Raw genomic sequence first — 18,836 nt, 5'->3', positions numbered from 1 at the left:
CTTGTTGGTGCCATTGCTTAGGTATCACCAAGAAAACCACCAGAGGAGCAGTGAGAAGCCACCGCGGCGCTCTGCAGAACGTCACCCCTGCAAACAGGGAAGCTCTAACAGCAAATGCAGACAGGGGTTTCGCAGCGTAGGTTATTTCTGTGTTGCGTGTGCTCGACCCTCAAAACATGGTCATGAGGAGAACAAACCTGCTGTTGCTAATGCTCAGAATTTCAACATCTTACCAAATTTTTCCCCTCAGTCTCAGCACCCAGAGCACAACCATCTAGCAAAAATGCCTGCCTCAAAAAGACACGTTAGCTTCTAATCTTCATATCTGAGAAGGAAAAGAGACTCAAGACCATCAAAGGGAAAATCAAAGGCCACATAAAAGCCAAATACATTTTATTTAACCAACAAATCCCACAAGCTAGTGGTTTTTAAGCTCACTCGTCTGTCGGCAGCAGAGTGGAGGATGGCTGTGCTGGAACTGCGGGGTGGCAGCTCCGCAGGACGTTTCGCCTCCCGGCAGCTCCCAGCAGCGAGGCAGGGCTGGCAGCACCCACAGTTCCATTAGGAGCTGGGACGGAGCCACTGGGCGCAGAATCCAGCGCCGGAATCAACCCTTGAACCCCCTTTAGCTTCCCAGGAGAAGGCAGCTGGCAGTTCTCCATGCAACATCCTAAAAAAGCCTGTGCAGCCCGGCGTGGGCAGCGGGGCGGGAGGGAGCCCCGGGCACAGGGACACTCCCCCGGCAAGACACATCCCCCAGCCGCTGAAACACTACATAACAGAGGGGTGCCCGCTCCTCGCTGGCCCCATTGCTGGTCCCTCCAGTTCCCTGCACTCCAGCCTCCTCCTCTTAAATCTCCCGGGACTGAGATATCCAGCCCGCAGGTGACTGCCTTCAGGAAAGATTTATAGCCCTCAGACATCCAAAAGAAAATCTCAGCATCTAAAATGAGTCAAGGCTCCAAACCCACATGACAAAGAAGCAAAACCACTTCTTTGTTTTTAAATTCCGGGGAGGCTTATGGGTGCCTTGCCATTGTTTGGGGTTGGTGATCCTGACTCTTCTTAATGGCCTTTTACTGCTTTTTTTTTTTTTTTTAAATCACTTAGTTTTTCCACAGTAGTCAAAATTAAAACATTTTAAAAACTGTTTAACAAATGTTTTAATTCAGGAGATTCCTGTAGTTGTTTAGGCTAGGGTTATGTTTTAAGGGACAAGGGTTATTTGCTTTTACTTTTAAGTTACTTGAGGGAAATGAATTCTGTGCCCCTTTGGAGTGGTGTGGGCCGGGAGCGGGGATGGCGGTGTGGGTCTGACACAGCTCGCGCAGCCGGGCCCCGCCATGGGCCTCTCCCCGGGAGCGGGGATGGCGGTGTGGGTCTGACACAGCTCGCACAGCCGGGCCCCGCCATGGGCCTCTCCCCGGGAGCAGGGTGAATGCCAGCCCTGCCGCACTGCGGAACGGCCGCTGGGACTGGGGCCGTGGATGAGCTCTAAGGTCCCTTCCCACCTAAACCCTTCTGTGATTCTATGATTCTATGAAAGGTGTGGGGGAACAGAATCTGAGCCATTCCAGGGTTTGGCCTCCATCTCTAACGGCTTTGTGTTTGTTCAAACTAGAAAAGCAAAGGCCCCATTGCAGGCCCTGTGAGCGAGGCCTCTCCTCCTGCGGCCAGCCTGGCGCACCCCGCGCGGAGACGGGCCTGTCCCTCAGCTTCTGAAGGGCTCTTCCGAGAGGCTGGGCCTCAGAACTTGATTTATTTCAAAAGGTCTTCAGTATAATGCATCAATTTGCTGTTCTGCCTTCAAGTCTGCTGTCCCAATTACATAAGGAGCCTTGACCCTATTACAAATAGCTGCCCAATAAATATATTTATAATTATCAGCAGAAAAGCAACAGTAGTACCATGGATCCTGGCCTGGGCTTGTACGTTGGGCACAGCAAGGCGAAAGGCCCCCCAGTCACACCGCTGTCACCCAGGCTGAGAAAAACGCAGCGACGAAGCCTCCCGCCATCCCTGGGCTGTTGCACCCACATTGCGTCAGGCACGAGAACCCACAACCTCCATGAAAAGGCAAAACGTCGCTTCTCCCCTGGCCGCATGCCGAGTATCGGTCCCACGGGGTCAGGAGCTGAACGTCACCATGAGAAGAATAAACCTGGCTCCCCCGGCCCCTTCCCGAGGCTGCCGCGCGAGGCCGATTCGCGGGTGCCGCCTGGGAAGGTACCGAGAGCGGGGCACGTAGGGAAGCCCCTGGGGAAGTCACCAAGGGGCCAGCTTTGCCTTTATGTTGGATGTCGAACCGAAAGTGTCCAACTGCCCTGCAACACGCCGGTGTGGGGGCTTCCTTGGGGCTGGCGCGTTGGAGCCAGCCCCAGCTGGAATGCTCTGCCCAAGATAATTGCAAACAACTGCGATGAAGTTATTGCTGGTGCTGGCAATTAAGTTAGCAAGACCTAACAAATGCAATTAAAAAGCCAAAACAAAATGCCTGAAATCCCAGATTTCTAGTAGATGAGCAATTCATTTATCTCCTTTAAGTACAAGATGGGAATTACTGGAATAACAGGCTCCCTATGTTTGTCTGGCCTTTAAGCTCTGCTGCAAAAAAAATGCTTATTGACATAAGTGGCACTTTCTTCTTCTTTAAGCATTTCTGCAGCAGTGCATTAGTGATTCGATTATCCAGTGCTGTATCTTAAGTCAATTGAGTGAGATGAGTGGTAAGTTGCTACAGTAGACGTTAATATGATTTTTGCAAGACTGCAGAATTGCTTTCCAATCTCATAGGGACAAGTAATTTATTAAGAGATCCTTTACAAAGTTTGGCAGCGCTTTGCCGTAGGTGTGAGAGCAACATGGCCCCACCGCAGTTGCCTTGGGCTCTCTGGTCCCTGGCACCGAGCTCCCTGCCAGTGCCGTGCCGAGGCGTCGCACCAGCGCCAGCACTGAGGGCACGGCCGGGACCTTCACTGGCACTGCAGACACCGCTCCTTCCAGCCCAAATAGCGGATGTGAGCATCAAGAACATATTTTCTAGACAGGAAAACAACACAATTGGACAGGAATGTGTTTCTTATTTTGTTCCCGCTGCATGACCTCACTTCGCTTTATTTTCGGTTTCTCCAGACCGTTGGTTACCACAGGTCGACAGCCCTTCCCCTTGCTGGTACAGTCGGCTGCTTAATTTTCCAGCCCATACTTCGTCCCTAGGAAGCTGCGTCCCTCCTCACTGGGCTCCCCTCCGTCCTTCAGCCGTTACGGTTTCTCCCCGTCACACTGGAGAGTGGGTGAGAGGGTTGGGAGGTTTATCTGCGCTGGAGAGGGGATACGGGTTCTATGGCGACTGCCCCGGCACCACCTCCCAGCAGCATCTTCCAGGTTGTGCTTCAACCGAGACCCTCAGGAACAGAAGCCTGGGTGACCTACTTCAGGGTGAAACGTGTCTGGATTTTTCTTCTGCAGCAGATGCAAAGTACTTCTAAAATGAATGATTATTGTACCCATAAATCCCCAAAGGATGGAATTCCCAACTTCTGGCCACGGCCACTCGTTCCCTCCTGCAGCAACAGCTGATGCGTACGGGCAGCCCTGGTAAACAACAGTTTTTGTTTGCTGACTTGTAGCAAAGGGAAAAACCCAAAGCCCTGCACAAAAAATGCTTTTCTAAACAGAATGCTTTTCCACGCTTCCCAGAGAGACGTCAGTGGTTCATAATAAAGGAAACGCTAATGATCCTACCCAAAAAAGAGCATGCCATAGCCATCGCTGTTGTGCAAGCGACTGATCATAATTGGCTGATCATAACTAATCCCCATTACCTGTAATGGGAGGGGGGAAACACCAATTACAGCTGATAATTAACGTCTGTGATGGGATGGTTTAACCTTGAAATAAGGCTGAATTAAATTTAGGCATGCAGCTGCCCCTGGTGAGAGCAGCAGCAGGACCCTGTCACAGACCCCTCCGAGAAGGTGGGATTGGGACCAGGCACAGCAAACAGCAAAGCTAACGAAATTAGAGAGCAGGTTTAATTAAACTGAGCAAGCATTAGCTTTCCTCCAGAGGAGGAGACACCAGTTCTCGTGTCAACGAGCTGCTGGTTTTCTCCGCGTTAGGTGTTCAGCTCTGCGGCTGCGGCAGGACGGCTGTCCCCTCGCAGGGACTGGGGTTCCGTGTCTCACTGCCCCTCGTCACTGCGCCACATGGAGCTGGATTCAGCTCTTTTGGACAATTCTGTGCGGCGTCTGGCTGGCGCAGCACGCTGCTGCAGAGCCAGCCGCAGCCTGCGGGCAGAGCAGAGCAGAGCAAAGCAGGGGCTGAGTCAGGCCTTTCCCCCCCAGCAAACAGCCTTCTCTTGGGGGCGTCGTGTGTTTCAAGTCTCTGAACGTACCAAAGCTTCTGCAGCCTGGCACCAAACCCAGACTTTTCTCTCCCCCAGCAACAGACCCCATTCCCAGCGGCACTCAGGCGGCCTGAGCGTGGCTCGGCGTACTGCTGCCTCGGATTGCCAGGGGGGCGTCACCCCCTGCCCGCTCCCCAGGCTGTCGGGAGGAACACGGCTCCACCTGACACATAACCTCTTCCCCATCCCACACCAACTGCAAACACCACCCTTCCCCAGCCCCATCCAGCCCCCCAAGACCAGTGGGCATGACCCACCAGTGGCTCTGCCATCACCCACCAGCTCTAGCCATGCTCCCAATTTCACTGCCTCGGGGGCCGTGGGAGCAGTCAGCACGCCCCCCATCACCTCCCGGCCAGGGACCACTGCTGGGGACAGCCTGACAGGGAGAGGGACAGGTCTCACGCTGTCTGGGTCACCGCTCCGAGCTCTGCAGGGGACGGGCAGTGGAGGGACAATACTCCGTGCCAGTCCCCGTCCAGGCGGCGCTGCCGCAGGGTCTGCCCACAGGCTGCTGGCACACCGACCGGCACGGATTTGACCGGCACAAAGCAGCCAAATGCCCTGCTTTTCCTGACAGCCTTTGTCCTGCCACAACCATCCGGGACCAGATGTTTGCTACCAAAGGGCTTTCACGTTAGTCTGGACCTCAGGGGCCACCCCAACACCCATCTTGTCGTCTACAGCATCGCCCTGGTGCAGAAGAGCCGCTGGCACAATGCTCGGCGTGTTCCTCGACCTGCACAGCCCTCGCACGGCCCTGCAGCCGGGTACACCGCAGCGGCACAAACCCAACTGCAGGGAAAGGCAGCGTCAGAGAAAAGAAACTCAAAAACTGGCGTTACACGTGGATTCTCTGGGAGGAGAGGCTTGCAGATGCAGCCCGTGGAGTTTTCTTCCCACTGGGTATCAATTTGTAAGGGTGAACTTGCATTACTGTAGGTTTTACAGCCATTTGTAAGCCACTCCAGGGACTGTATTACATTGAACAATTTTTTTTTTTTTTTAATTTAAAAGATTTTTTCAGAAAGACGTCATAGATAGAAAGGTGAAACAGATGTTTCCCAAGGCAATTCCTGTCCAGTCCCCTACTCCTATTTCTTGAAATTGCTGCAATTATCATACCAAGAAGTGTTTCATATGTCAGGGACAAACCACCGGGGCTGAGCCAGGCAGCATTTATTAGCAGCTGACAATGTCTAGCACCAGGGAGAAAAAATGTCCTGTATATTACAATAAACTTCATCAGTTCCGCCTGGAGAAGAGAAGGCTCCGGGGAGACCTTAGAGCCCCTTCCAGTCCCTAAAGGGGCTCCAGGAAAGCTGGGGACAGACTTTTTAGCAGGGCCTGCTGCGATAGTACAAGGGGGAATGGCTTTAAACTAAAAGAGGGAAGATTTAGCCTAGATATAAGGAGGAAATGTCTTACGCTGAGGGCAGTGAGCCCCTGGCCCAGGTTGCCCAGAGCGGCTGTGGCTGCCCCATCCCTGGAGGGGTTCAAGGCCAGGTTGGACGGGGCTTGGAGCAACCTGGGCTGGTGGGAGGTGTCCCTGCCCAGGGCAGGGGGGTTGGACTAGATGATTTTTAAAGGTCCCTTCAACCCAAACCATTCCATGATTCAATCATTCATGGAGCACCCCACGGGCAGCAGAGTGCATGGTCCTGAAATTCAGCAGCTGCCCAGGGGCATCGCCCCGCAGCAGCCGGAGCGCTGGTGATGGAAAACTGGCGGTGCCAGGGACGCAGGACGGACGTGTTTCTGGCCAGGCGCCTTCCAGGTTTTTTGGGTTTGCGATCCCTTCACATTTTCCAGTGGGAACACAGGCGTTTCACAGAGAACACGTATTATCTCACTTTCTCAGTCACCTTTTGAGGGACTTCAGAAGAAAACATCATCATCTGTGGAGTAAAAGCTGAAAAAATCCCCCAAACCCCCACTTTTTTGCTCCCCCATTACAGATTTTAACACTTAGTGTTGCTAATATAAACCCTGTTCTCCTCAACCCCCTCTCACTTGGGCCATTACCCCAACTGCATAATCCATCTAATTCAATACATACTTACTTACACCGAGTTATTCCTGAATTTAAAAGCATCTTCACATAACTGGAATTAACACATGGATGTAACTCAAGGAAGCCACACAGGCTCCTCAGTTTGTCTTCATGCTTTAGGATACGCTCAGGGGAGCAGCACGCACCTACACAAGCGGCTCTGAACCCCACAATCGCACCCTCCCCTGCCAGGGAAGAGACCCAAATTCTAAAATTATCCACTCCAAACGAGCATTTTCTCAGCCCACTTTGTATCAGCAGCCACTGAGTAATTCACAGCAGATCTAAGATTAGCTAATGAAGTGCAGTGACTCATCAGACAAGCCTCCGTGCCGCTGGGAAAATTCAATTTTTCTTTAGCAACAGAGTTTAAGCTGTGGAAATTATAAATAAATACAGTTTGGAGAGGCTACAGCAACAGGAGGATTCTTATTTAAAACTCATTGATGTGTGCCTGTGATGTTTGTGCCCATGATGCCCTTGTAACTGCATCTGTGACGACTCGCAGGAGCGTGGGACCATGCCCGGGAGGTTCTGCGGCGAAGCCATGGCTCCCGGAGCGGCGAAGCCATGGTGCTGAGCGGGAGAGGGTCCGGCCGAGCCCGAGCACGCCATGACAACGCACCAACCAGCAAAGCCTGATTTCAAACCGCTCATTAGCTCACACCCATACGCAAATTAAAACCATGCAGAATCATTACAGGCTTCTGCAAACGGTGGTGTTGAGCAAAATGATGGGGTGGAGGAGTCATAAACAGAGTCACAGCAGAAAGGATCCCCACCCCCACACCAGCCATACGACGCAGAACAAGGCCAAATTTCAGTCCCGGAGCAAAAATGTGCTCGGGAACCAGGTCCCAGGTGCTTGGTTGGGGCTGCAGGGCTGGGACACCCCCCAGCCCCTGTGGGGCCACCATCCCCCTGCCCGTCCCCTCCGCTCTCCCCACAAAGGCCCTGCTGCTGTCCTGCCTGAGCTTCTCCACCGGCGCCAGAACTACCTTCACCTCTCTGCAGCCATTACACATTGTGAGCAACCTGGTGTTACTGTCATCATGGAATCACGGAACGGTTTGGGTGGGAAGGGACCTTCAAGGCCACCCAGTGGCACGCCCTGCCCTGGGCAGGGACACCTCCCACCAGCCCAGGTTGCTCCAAGCCCCGTCCAACCTGGCCTTGAACCCCTCCAGGGATGGGCCAGCCACAACTGGGATGGATGAATGGGTGCCATAAGCATGCAGGAATGATGCTGCATTTCAGGGGATTTGGCCCCAAATTGTTTCCCCTCTCTGGGCTGGGTGGTGGGAAACCCACTGCCCGGCACGGGGGGGCTGGTGATGGGGGGCTGATCCCTGCGCAGCCGCCCCAGCCCCGGCATGGCAGGGCCCCGCGCCCCCTCCAACATGGGACACCCACACCCCGCGGGGCCAGCGCTTCATCCTCACACACCTCCAGTGTCACACCACCCCCATCAAGGATTTTCAGCAAATCAAATCAAACCCCCCCTTCCTCCCGCCAAGCACATCGGTGGGGGTTGCTCCCTATTCTGTTTGGCTGCACGTAGGATTCTCCATTTCAACTGTATTCTGTTTCAAGCCACATTAGGCTTCGGTTATCAAAGCCAAATGCTTCAGGTTTTGGTGTGTAATGAAAAACAGCTTACAATATATGTGTTTGTCCTGAGAGATTGGTTTTGAAAACAACTTGCCCGACTTCATGTTTTATAATATGCGCTTCAAAAAAAAAAAATTTAGTTTAGGGGAAAGAAAATATTTTCCATAGAAGACAGACGTTTGATTGGATTAAAACAAGCTTCCCTTTTAACGAGGCTGGCTGGAGCGTGGCCGGAGGGGCAGGTGCCCGGGGCTGGTTCTCCGCAATGCCTGTCAGCCGGGACGAGCCACTCCTGCCCCGGCTGGAGCCCCCCGGCAACAGCTCAGCTCCCCCTGCCCCACCAGGGGCCAGACACCCGGGGAGTGCCCGAACGGAGAAGGGAGAACAGAAAAGCGTGAAACTTGGAGAGAGACAAAAGGAGAAGCTTTAGGAAAACATCACGGATGCTATTTAGACAGAAGCAGGTGCTGCGATGTTTTGCCACCATCATCCCAGGCTGCCCTTCACCCCTGCTGCCACCAGCACCGGTGCTTGGCAGGGATTTGTTGTACGCGGGGAGCACAGCAGGACCCACAGAGCGAGGGTCCCGAGGCGAGTCTGGGCCGGGACGGCAGCCCCGCTGCTGCCATCAGCCCCGGCACAGCCCCGGCAGCAGCCTGCCTGCGCCGCTGAGAGGGTACGACAGCTCCGGCAGCTCTGCCAGCCCTTACCGGCGTGAAACGGGCGCTATGCTAACTACCAGCCACAATAAAGCGACCGGTAGAAATCTCATCTATGCCTGAGGATCCCTGATGGAATTAAAACCATGTGGTTTTTTATTCTGCAAGTCACTCAGATGCTTTATTAGCACAGAACAAAAGGTTATTAAAATAGCGCATCCTTAAGAGCCACAATCCCAACACTAGCTCAGCAAAAAATCCTTCCCCTCAGCTAACCCGGCCCACAAGGGACCCTGCGCTCGGGGCGGCACACCGCTCCTGGGCACCGCGGTCACCTCTGTCTATGTGGTGCTCCTCGCAGGACACCAGAGACGGAGGCACCCACCGCAGGGACACCCACCGCAGGGACACCCACCTGACCGTACAGCTGTACGGCCAAAGTGATTAGTGCAAACCAAGGTAATTAAGCAGGCCAGCCGGGCAGGGACTGCGGCTCCCTGCTTGCCCCCTCCCCAGTGCTGCCCGGCCCCAAGGGCCCCGGAGATGCTGGGAGGGCTGGAGCCCCTCTGCTGTGGGGACAGGCTGAGAGAGCTGGGGGGGTTCAGCCTGGAGAAGAGAAGGCTCCGGGGAGACCTTCCAGCCCCTTCCAGGCCCTAAAGGGGCTCCAGGAAAGCTGGGGAGGCATGTCAGACGTGAGGCCCAGCACACGGTACGTGGGTTATGCACACAAAATCTATCGATTATGTTAGCAAAATGCCTTATTACAAAAAATACTGATAGGTTTAGTACTGGTTTGAATAATGTCAGAATAAAATACTGACCCCCCCACTGAAACCATCCTCGGATTCTGCAGGGCTTGCATTTCGGAAATCAGCTGTGTGAGCTGAAGCACAGCTGTAGGGTTCAGGAGGAAACCTCCAAAACCACAGTGCGGAGCAGCGGAGACTAAAATAAGACTTTACTACAGCAAGAATTGAAATAGACTGAAAAAGGCCCACCATTGCCTAAAACCAGGCACAAGTTTTAAAAGTATAAGGAGGGAAACCTTAAAAATTGAACAAAGTGAAATTTCACAGCATATAGGAACCTGTGAACGGCGTTCAGTGGGCAGCACAGAACCTACCACAGAGATACTAAAGACCACTTGCTACTCCTGAACATTGCATTTAGTTTTTAACCCAACAGCACTTTTCCTGTGACAGAACAAAAGACTAAAGTAAGCCATTCAAACTTCACATTATTAAAAATGACATTTAGAAACTTCTACGTTAGCTTTTTAAAATCAGTTAAGAAATGAACCATCACTGTGCTCTTGGTTTATGCTTTTGCATTTGCTGAGAAATTCTTTTCATTTATCTGCATAATGGCCAAGGCAAAAAAAGCAATTTGCTACAAGACTTTTTCTCTAAGCCTTGCCAAAACCAAAGACTCATCCTTTCACCGAGGTGAGGCGAGCCAGCTTCTTCAGCTCCCGCGTGCAGATGCAAAGTTGTGCGTTTGGTTGAGATGGTGTTTTGGGCTGGTGTTCAAACCCCCTGCTGGCACCGAGCCACTGATGCAGAGAAGGACCCCAGCGTCCGGTCCCCTCACACGCCGCCTAAGCACTATTTGCTCTGTTACCGTGTTTTTACTGAAACTCTCTCTAGCAGTTCTCAGTAAAGTGGGAAACATCCAGTGACTCACCTCAGTGCTTATGTTCCTCTCGTCTGCTTCATCCTGCAGGCTGGTGCTAACGGGGACACACGCGTGTCCGGACACCTGGCATCACAAGGGTAACGGCAAGCACAGGACTCCAGCACGTGCCACCTTCCAGGCCTCTGGAGGGGGGTCCCTCCCCAGCCCCCCTGCCGGAAAATGGCCGCGAACCAGTTCTCGAACCTTCCCACCGCTGACATGGGACCTGGCGAGGGGCAACCCTGACATTCTCCCCTTCACCTCTGCACTGGAGAGGAGTCTCAGGCAGCAAGGCACAGCAACCCACAAGGGAAGACCAGGAAGGTTTCTCGCATGGATACCAGGAACTCCTCCACCAGCGCTGAGGAGCACAACCGCTGCTCTGGGGGCATGAGGTGACAGTGACGCTCCAGGCATTAGCAGAAGACAGACAGGTTTCCAATCTACAGTTAAACATCTGGCAGAACACGTTTATGTGCACCAGGGGTCTTACTACAGGGCCAAATGATCACAGGAAAAAACTCTGGGACATCCTCTCTTCAACACCTCCATCCTGGGGACCACATCCAGCGCTGCGTGGCGGAGGCTGGACGTGAGCTTACCTTCCCCGTCCCAAGCCGGGAGAAAAGCAGTGGCCCCAGGCATGAGGTACCAGGATTCTCTCTCACACCCATCAGAGACCGGACGCCTGGTCTTAAGGATGTTTCTGCCTTGTCATGGGCCTTGAGGGACATCTGCTCGGGAGAGCAGCCGGGATTCACCTCTTGTTCTTGGCGTCTCCGCCAGCCACGGAGCAGCCTCTCCACGCGAGGCGGGAGCAGCCCTTCATGAGACAGGGGCAGACAAGCGCTTTTCCTGAGTGTGGGGGAGTCAGGGGTTAGTTATTTTTGTTTTGCCTTTTTTTAAATAATTTTTTAAATGAACAGAAGGCTGCTTGTAACTCCTTTAGCTCACTGCTGTAATGCTACAGCCAAAAAGCTTTGCAACACTTTTTGGCAGGGATTTTGTACAATAAAGGCCTGTGTGAGCAGACAACACAAAAACTACCTTACACAGCCATCAGCTAGCCCTAGGCCTAGCCCAAGAAGATGCTAGAAAAAAAGCTCACAAAGAAACTCCTGAAGACAGACAGACGGGCTGAGAAAGGCAGAACTGTTCTCTCCGTGAGTGGGAACACTCACTGCACCGGAGCATCTTTGCCGGCCAAGGAGTCTGGAGATGGGCAAAGCGGACGCCCAGGTAAACAACTGCTTCATAAAGGCTTCACACAAGGTGCAGAACACATCCCTGCGCTACACACTGCTGTCCTTTTGGCACTTATTTTTGGAAAACAGGAAGCTTATTGATTTGTTTGCTGAGGTGGCCAAAATGGTTCTGGGGAGACAGATGTCCTATTTCAGCACTGCCTTTTAGCCTGCATGTTTTACACCACAGTCTTCCAACTGTTTTGAGGGAAACACATTTGACTCATTGTATGCTCTTACTGAGACTCAGCAGAAGGGATTTTTGGTGTTGAACTCCTCTTGTTAAACTTCGGTGTCGTTACACAGAAAAGGGAAGCTCTGACCTCTCTTGCTGACATTCAGAAGACCACAATATGCACCAGCATGAACCAGGAAAACACGAGCTTGTGTGTTTTCCGATCCGCTCGTTCTTCTAATTCGACAATAGTTCATCACAGTGTTTGCTGCAACAGATTAAGAACAAACAGGAAGCAGAATCTGTGCAACGATCCTGCAGCTCGAAGGTAATCTTCTACATGCAGACAACATTTTACCTACCAGCCACAACTCTGAACTCTTTTCTCCAGCACCAGAAGCAACAGATGACCACAAATTAATGCTTCTAGACTGAGGGAAACCAAGGGAAAGCTAGACCAATGCAAACCCAAAAAAAATAACCGACACAGTTTCAAAAGCTTGTCCAGAGGTCACTTTGGTTAGTAAACCATTTATACTCTAAATTTGGCACAAAGCTGTAGGCTGTTTGTTCACTGTTTTTTAAAGACTGCTAATCATTTCTGGTCACGTGTAAGGATGAAGATCCTTTCTACCCAACAGCATGGGTTGAAGGGGCCTTAAATTACACTCATTGACCGGGTGTGAACACAACAGTTACTTCAAAACGTGAAGTGACTCTCCAGTGGGAGCTGCTGGGCTGACGACCCACCTCTCCACACGCCGCAGGAGCGGGCCAGGCTGCGCTGCCTGCTCTTCCGGGTGACAAGAGACACAAGCCCAGCCAAGTTGGCAGCCGACTGCCTGTTCACGTACCTGACAACATACCTGACAACACTGAGTCTCTCAGCTCTGCAGTAAATGACAAGAAAAACTTTTAACATATGCAACGATAGCCACATAGTTCTGTGTTGCACATTTTCCAAGTTTTAATAGAGACAAAAGTGAGTCCATGGTACTTAAGACACTACAACGATTTCATTCTATTGCATGTCCTGCTCCAATTACATTTCTCAAGAGTACAGTATGGAGTAGAAGTTTGGTAGCTTTAAAATTAACAAGTGTGTGAAATCTGTAAGTAAAATAAGCAGCAGCAATATTTTTGGGGATTTTATCAAGAATAGCTAACTTTTAAGTAATAAATACATTCCAAGTTGTGGTTTTTGCTGTTCTCCTAGTTCATTGCCGTATGACTTGTCAAATTCTCATCCTAGGGTAAGATATCCTTAAGACTTTCCTGCCAGCCTCACACCAGAAGAGCCTCCTATCTCCACGTCCCGGTGCCTGTCACCTGTCCCCGACGAGAAGCAGTGCAAGCTGACAAGGAAGCTCGTCCTCCTGCCATGCGCACGGCAACCTCCAGAGTCTCCTGGGGAGCGTGTCAGGGTGTTTACAGACTTCGTGACCAGAGCTCTAGGAGAACAGCTGTGCTCTTATCTTCTGTTACCTTGAAGAAAGTGAAAGAGGGAGAGGTTACTGCAGGCGGCACGGAAGGGACCGGCATTAGCGGCAAGGCACACGCTCTGGGTTTCCTCTAAATATAGCCAGGAATTCTCCTGCTCCCAGCCGGCCCGGCAGGCAAAGCCAGAGCAGCTACAGCTTGGGAAGAAATTCGTCAAGTTAGCAAAGCCGAAGTAAGAGTAGGAATTGTCTCCAAGATAGACATGATATGAATTTCAGTGACGATAATAAATCTTCAGTCTCTGGCTTAAAGACTTTTAAGTCCCCATTCGGGGTGGGTTACTGTAGGTTAATCTGCCACGAGTCCCTACGGAGAGAGCCACGTGAAGAACATCTGCCTCCACTTTTCAAACACAATCTATAAAACAGGATTATTCTCCCCTTGAGAGCAAGCCGTACAGAAGCTTTCCTAAGTACCTGCAACTGCTCAAGACATCGACTGCTGCTGCAGTGCCCCAGCCGCTGTTAATGCAGAGGCAGAGCAGCCCCGCCACCTTCTCCTGTTGCCCTCAGAGGGAACAGACACCCTTCCCCTCGGCCCCCCGCCGCAGGCTCCCCTTCCCTCCCCGGACCACTGCTCCTTGCCGGCTGCAGAAGAAGCATTTGTGGTGGCAGCACCGCGGAGCCCTTGGGACAGCCAGCACCTCTCGAAGGACCACGCACTGGTATAAAGGTGGCCGTACCCAAACACATCAGAGCACGACCGACCAGCCTTCAGGCAACGAGGGCAGGTGAGATGCTCATTACGAATTCAGAAGTGCAGAACAACGCACTCCAAATCACAGCTGCCAAGAGGTAAGGAGGCTGCCCAGGCTTGATGCCACGCTGCTGTCAGCGGGCACCTCACCAGGTACCAGCCATGAAGACTGAGGGCAGTGACAGGCTTGAAAAGATGCTTGAAAAGGCAGAGGGATGTGCCTGTCAAAACAACAAACTACTAAGACAGAGGTCCTCGTCTGTACCCCTGCCCGCAAGAGGCACTTGCGCTGGCCCTGCAAGTCAGGTTACAGAGTGGAAGCCTTGCAAGACTTCAAAGGGAGCATCCGTTCATCTTCAAGACCAAGCGGAGAAACCAGAAGACACGTGAAACAACTCAGTGATACAGAAATGAATGAAAAAATGGCATGGAGATCCACACTTACACTTTTCAATTGCAAAAGCATCATTGCACCACACTTCAAAGGCAATTCAGTTTGAGCCAGTTCCAAAGTCTGAAAGGCCCCAACACACGTCTGTGTCAAATCAACTCACGTGGACCAGTCAGAACCACAGGACACAGGCTCAAGTCCGTGTTCCTGACAAACAGGATTAATGCTACAAAGCGAGAGATCAAAGACCTTTAAAACCCCCTCACAGTTGAGGCTGGTGACTTGCAAGTACAGAGCACAATAAACCAAGAACGCCAGCACCAAACGCAGGAAGACTATCACATTTCCAGCGCTGCTGAAAGCACAGCAGCACCTCTTCTGCAGGCATGGAACCAAAACGACACCGATTCGCCGCGAGTCAGCATCCAGAACGACCTTCAGTATTGCCCATGCAGCTGAGACTCCAAAGAGCTGAGTTAACACACCACAAGCATCTGCCCTAAGGTCTAAGTTCCAGAGAAGAACTGCAAGCAGGTTTCACAACCTTTCACAACCTTCTTCAAATACCTTCAGTATTTGGCAGAATCATCCTGCTCCTAAGAAACTGGAATGTCTCATGACAAGGCTCTATTACCTATCATTGACAGAGTATAAATTTATACTTAATCCTGCAGGAGAATCTATTCACTTGCCTTCCGATGAATGGCGAGATTTTCAAGAGCACACAACAACTTCACTTGCAGACTTCTTATCTTACGTCTACCAAAGCCTCAGTGAGGTCCATGGACTCGGCAGAATATCCCTCAAACAATTTTTGCAAAACGTAGACCCTTTAGAGACAGATTACAGACTGAGAATATTTGGTCTAAACAGGAAAAACTGCACTTCCTCGTTGAGGAGGTAACAGCAAGCCCTCAGGCCGGTTTTATTCTTTGTGATTTTCAGACTTGGAGGAAGGAAGCATCAGGACAGAAGCACGCTGCCAAACCGCCTCCCAGGGAGGGCTCCTGCCTGGGCCAGAGGCTGCCCCGGCGCAGGGACCGGGACGAGACTGAGAGCAGCAGTTCCCCGAGATTACCTGGGGGCAAGGACCGCGGATTCTCTCCTCTGGCAGCAGAAAGTTGCTGCCACCAGCAAAATGGCAAACTGCTTTCAAGCAGCTGATGCTCCACGTCTCGAAATGTCGACGCCTCACCACCCTGCTGAGCGCTGTGTGCCTGTGGGCGGGAGGATGGGCGCTCGTCCCCAGCCTGGGGACACGGAGCTCCGCAGCCCGGCTCGGGGCAGAGGCTCGGGTGTCTGTTCTGAGCAACCCCTGAGCAGACCCAGGAGCTTTCAACATGCGTTCAAGAGAAGCAACACAGAGACAGTCACGCATACACTCTCACTTTGTTGTTGGAAAACTTCAGAGATTTCTGTTAAAAAAATAAATCTTCAAGACAGAGCAGCAGCTTGAACACCCCATTCTGGCCATTGCCGTAGCCTCGACACACACGAGTGATGAATACATAACTGACCGACTGACTCAGGACAACGGCATGATCTAGCAGCCTGCGCGCTAAGCTGTGTGTCGAAAGAAAAGCCAAGAAAGCTCTCCTGAAGCCAAGTGCTTATTCATAGTAAAAAAAATGAAGTTTTGGATCAAATACAGCCATTCACAAATTCAGTTTTAACAGCTGGAGCAGAGTGCAGAAAGCCGATTTATCTTCCGAGATCACTGCATCCCGCGTGTGCTGATGCGTGGGGACCCTGCTCCCACCAGCTCTGCCCTCTCAGGGGACTCACGCTTTGACCCTTCAGGCGAGACAGGCGCAGGACACCCCCAGCACCCCCCCGCAGCACGGGGAGCACCCTGGGCCCTGCACATTTTGCCTTCATGGGAGTTCCAGGTGCAGCAGGAAGGGTTCCTGCCTGTACTGGTGTGCTGCTGGGCATCCAGGGCTGCACCACCACCACCAGACACTCACAGACAGCTCCAGGTGAAGCCCAGGAGACACGTCGGAGTCCAAGACAGAGTTCAGAACCCATCTCTTTCAGCCAGTTTCTCTGGAGAGCCCCGGCCCTTCTGCCGTCATTGCCCAAGCCCCCTTACCCTGTGTGTCCTGGCAGGTTGGGAGGCGATGGCAGTGAGAAGCCTGCTCGTTTTCTCCACCCCAGCAGCTTATTTTGAGGAATATTTTCTAATCATAATGCAATTACCAGCACACTGTAATTGAGCATCGCCAAATCAGTCTTCCTCCAGACGTTCCCCTCGGAGGATGGACAGCGAGGCAGCCCTGGCTCAGGCTCGGGAGGATCAAGTGGTTGCATCTTCCCGCACGCCTGGGAGGAGGGTCGGGGCTGGGGAAACCAGGGGGCTCTGACAGGCAGCTGGGCGGCTCCCGCAGCACTTCGCTTCCAAAGGCAGGACCTGCTTCACAGCCTGAGTCGCCAGTGGAATGCAAGGGGAAGGACAGAGGGGCCACTGCTGGCAGCGATCCGGGGAAAAGTCCTTCCTTCCCATGCTCTCCCCCTGTGGGGTGAGTGCGGGTTACCAGATTGCAGCCGGGACCCCCATCCCCAACCCGCCAGACGGGGCTTTGGAACCGTCCCCAACTCCCAAGGCATCAGCATCCAGCTGACATGAAGAGCCCAGCACCCATGTTCTCCAGTATTAAACTCTATCATCTGAGCATCCCTATGAAAAATCCTGTATCAGGTTCGAGGGTTTTCTGCTTTGAGAAAGGGCTGCTTTCTGCAGGAAGAAAAGGCTCAGGTTATTGGCTTGAATCAAAATAGAGCAAGTCATCATTCATGAAGGAAGTTGAACCAGTAATTTTGCTACAATTAATTTCTTCAACTGCAGAGAACACACAGGAAATACGCTTTATAAAGAAAACAAGTCTGTCCGATCCTACAATAGCAAGAATCTAATGCAGATTAAACAGGAACTGGCATGTCAGTTAAAAGCATTCACTCCTTCAGAAATAATCAACTTAATGAAAAAAAGCCTTCATTAAAAAATTGTCCAGCTCCTCATTTCCAGGGAGACGTGCATGCCCAGTGCCCAAGGATGATTATGTGACTAGTGCTGGGCCGCTCTGGAGCTCGTGGGGGAATGGCTCGGGCACGAGATGCCGGGGAGCATTTGTGACCCTCTTGCTGAGGCAACACAAGCTGCGTTGGCTTGCACGGGCAGAGGAGCCACACAGACCTTCGCTCCACGCTGCATCTGCGGGGACCCGGGCACAAAGAGCTTCCTGCTGCGCACGGGCACCGGGACCCAGCCCAGCAGCCTCGGGACCAGCAGAGACCCAGCCCTTGCCCTCACCCACCAGATGGATGTCCATCCCCACCGGCGCACACCGCAGGATCCCAGCCTGCTCCTGCTCCGGGGCAGAGACAGCACCAGGAGAAGCAAGAGAGCACTTTCCAACTGATTGAAGAGCCATTGGGGTGCAGGGACCGTCCGTATGAAGAGTACAAGCACTCCAGGAGCTGAGACATTAAGCCCCATCTCTGTCATCACTGCCGGACGCGAGAAGCCCATTTCAGATGTGCATAATCTCAGGAGGTGCGAGTTCGTAAACTAGCTAATGCAAAGCCCACATATTCTGTAAAGGTACATATGGAGTGCAGAACAGATGCATCAAGAAGATTTAAAAAAAATAAAGCAGGCAGCAGCTCATCCTCATCTAGTTTGCAGGATACAGGCAAGCAGCTTCCTCGAGTCTTCTATTAGGCTGAAGTTGGAGGTCATCACTCAGCCCATGCACTCCCCTTGACCCCGATCCCAGTGTCAGCGGTGGGCACTTGTGGAAAAAACAAAACACGTATCAAGGCTGAAAAACAAATCTGCAAGTTTTTTAACATTTAGGAGTCTTCACATCGATTTTTGGGTTCAAAGTCTTATCTTCCACACCTGAGCGTTAAAACAGGAAATGTCTGTGTCACCCCGTTGTGTCACCACACCTCACGAGCCAAGCAGCCGCACGTGCCATTAACAACGTATGGCTACTGCATGAAGGTCGTGTTCATTCCTCTCCTCCAGAGGAACAAGCACCCTTCTCTACACTGAGCTATCCCCGTTTCCAAAAATCCCCTCTTCCTTCTTGGCCCAAAGCAGCCTTTCTATGTGCAACTCAGAGGTGCTCAAGAGTTTGCAAACATCCACTTAACTGCAACAGAAGCAGGCTGAAGGTTTGAGCCCTACCCAGAAGGCAGGAGGAGGCCCTCGGGAGGGCTTTGGGCTTTACTCCCTGGGCTGAGCAGTGCTGCTCGCTCCAACGCGCGCGTCAGCTGGCCCTCTGACCGACCCCATCCTGCCCAACTCGCCCTGCTCGCTGCGAAAAAGGGACCTGTAGCCGCAGTTCAGACACCTGCATTTCTGTCTACAAATGAAACATTAAAGAAATGCAATTTGGGAAAAGCTGCAGAAGTGTCATT

At 52.3% G+C, this 18,836-nt stretch overlaps 1 protein-coding gene across 5 annotated transcripts in view; it reads right to left on the bottom strand.

Moving 5' to 3' along the window:
• The window catches only part of PWWP2B (PWWP domain containing 2B), a 64,090-nt gene that overhangs the window by 28,448 nt on the left and 16,806 nt on the right, over positions 1–18,836 (bottom strand). The window contains exon 3 of one of the 5 annotated variants that reach the window (XM_054206062.1): positions 10,209–13,309. The exons of 1 other annotated variant lie outside the window; for it this stretch is intronic. In XM_054206062.1, coding sequence (XP_054062037.1) covers positions 13,296–13,309 — 14 coding nt within the window. In that variant the 3' untranslated portion in view covers positions 10,209–13,295. Of the gene's footprint in view, positions 1–10,208; positions 13,310–13,916; positions 16,924–16,990; positions 18,203–18,836 lie in introns of those variants that run through there. 3 more of the 5 variants (XM_054206055.1, XM_054206061.1, XM_054206058.1) reach the window with 3 other exon arrangements.

The sequence above is a fragment of the Rissa tridactyla genome, chromosome 6, assembly GCF_028500815.1.
Source record: "Rissa tridactyla isolate bRisTri1 chromosome 6, bRisTri1.patW.cur.20221130, whole genome shotgun sequence".
Taxonomy (NCBI): Eukaryota; Metazoa; Chordata; class Aves; order Charadriiformes; family Laridae; genus Rissa; species Rissa tridactyla.
This window is presented reverse-complemented; position numbering and strand designations above follow the sequence as displayed.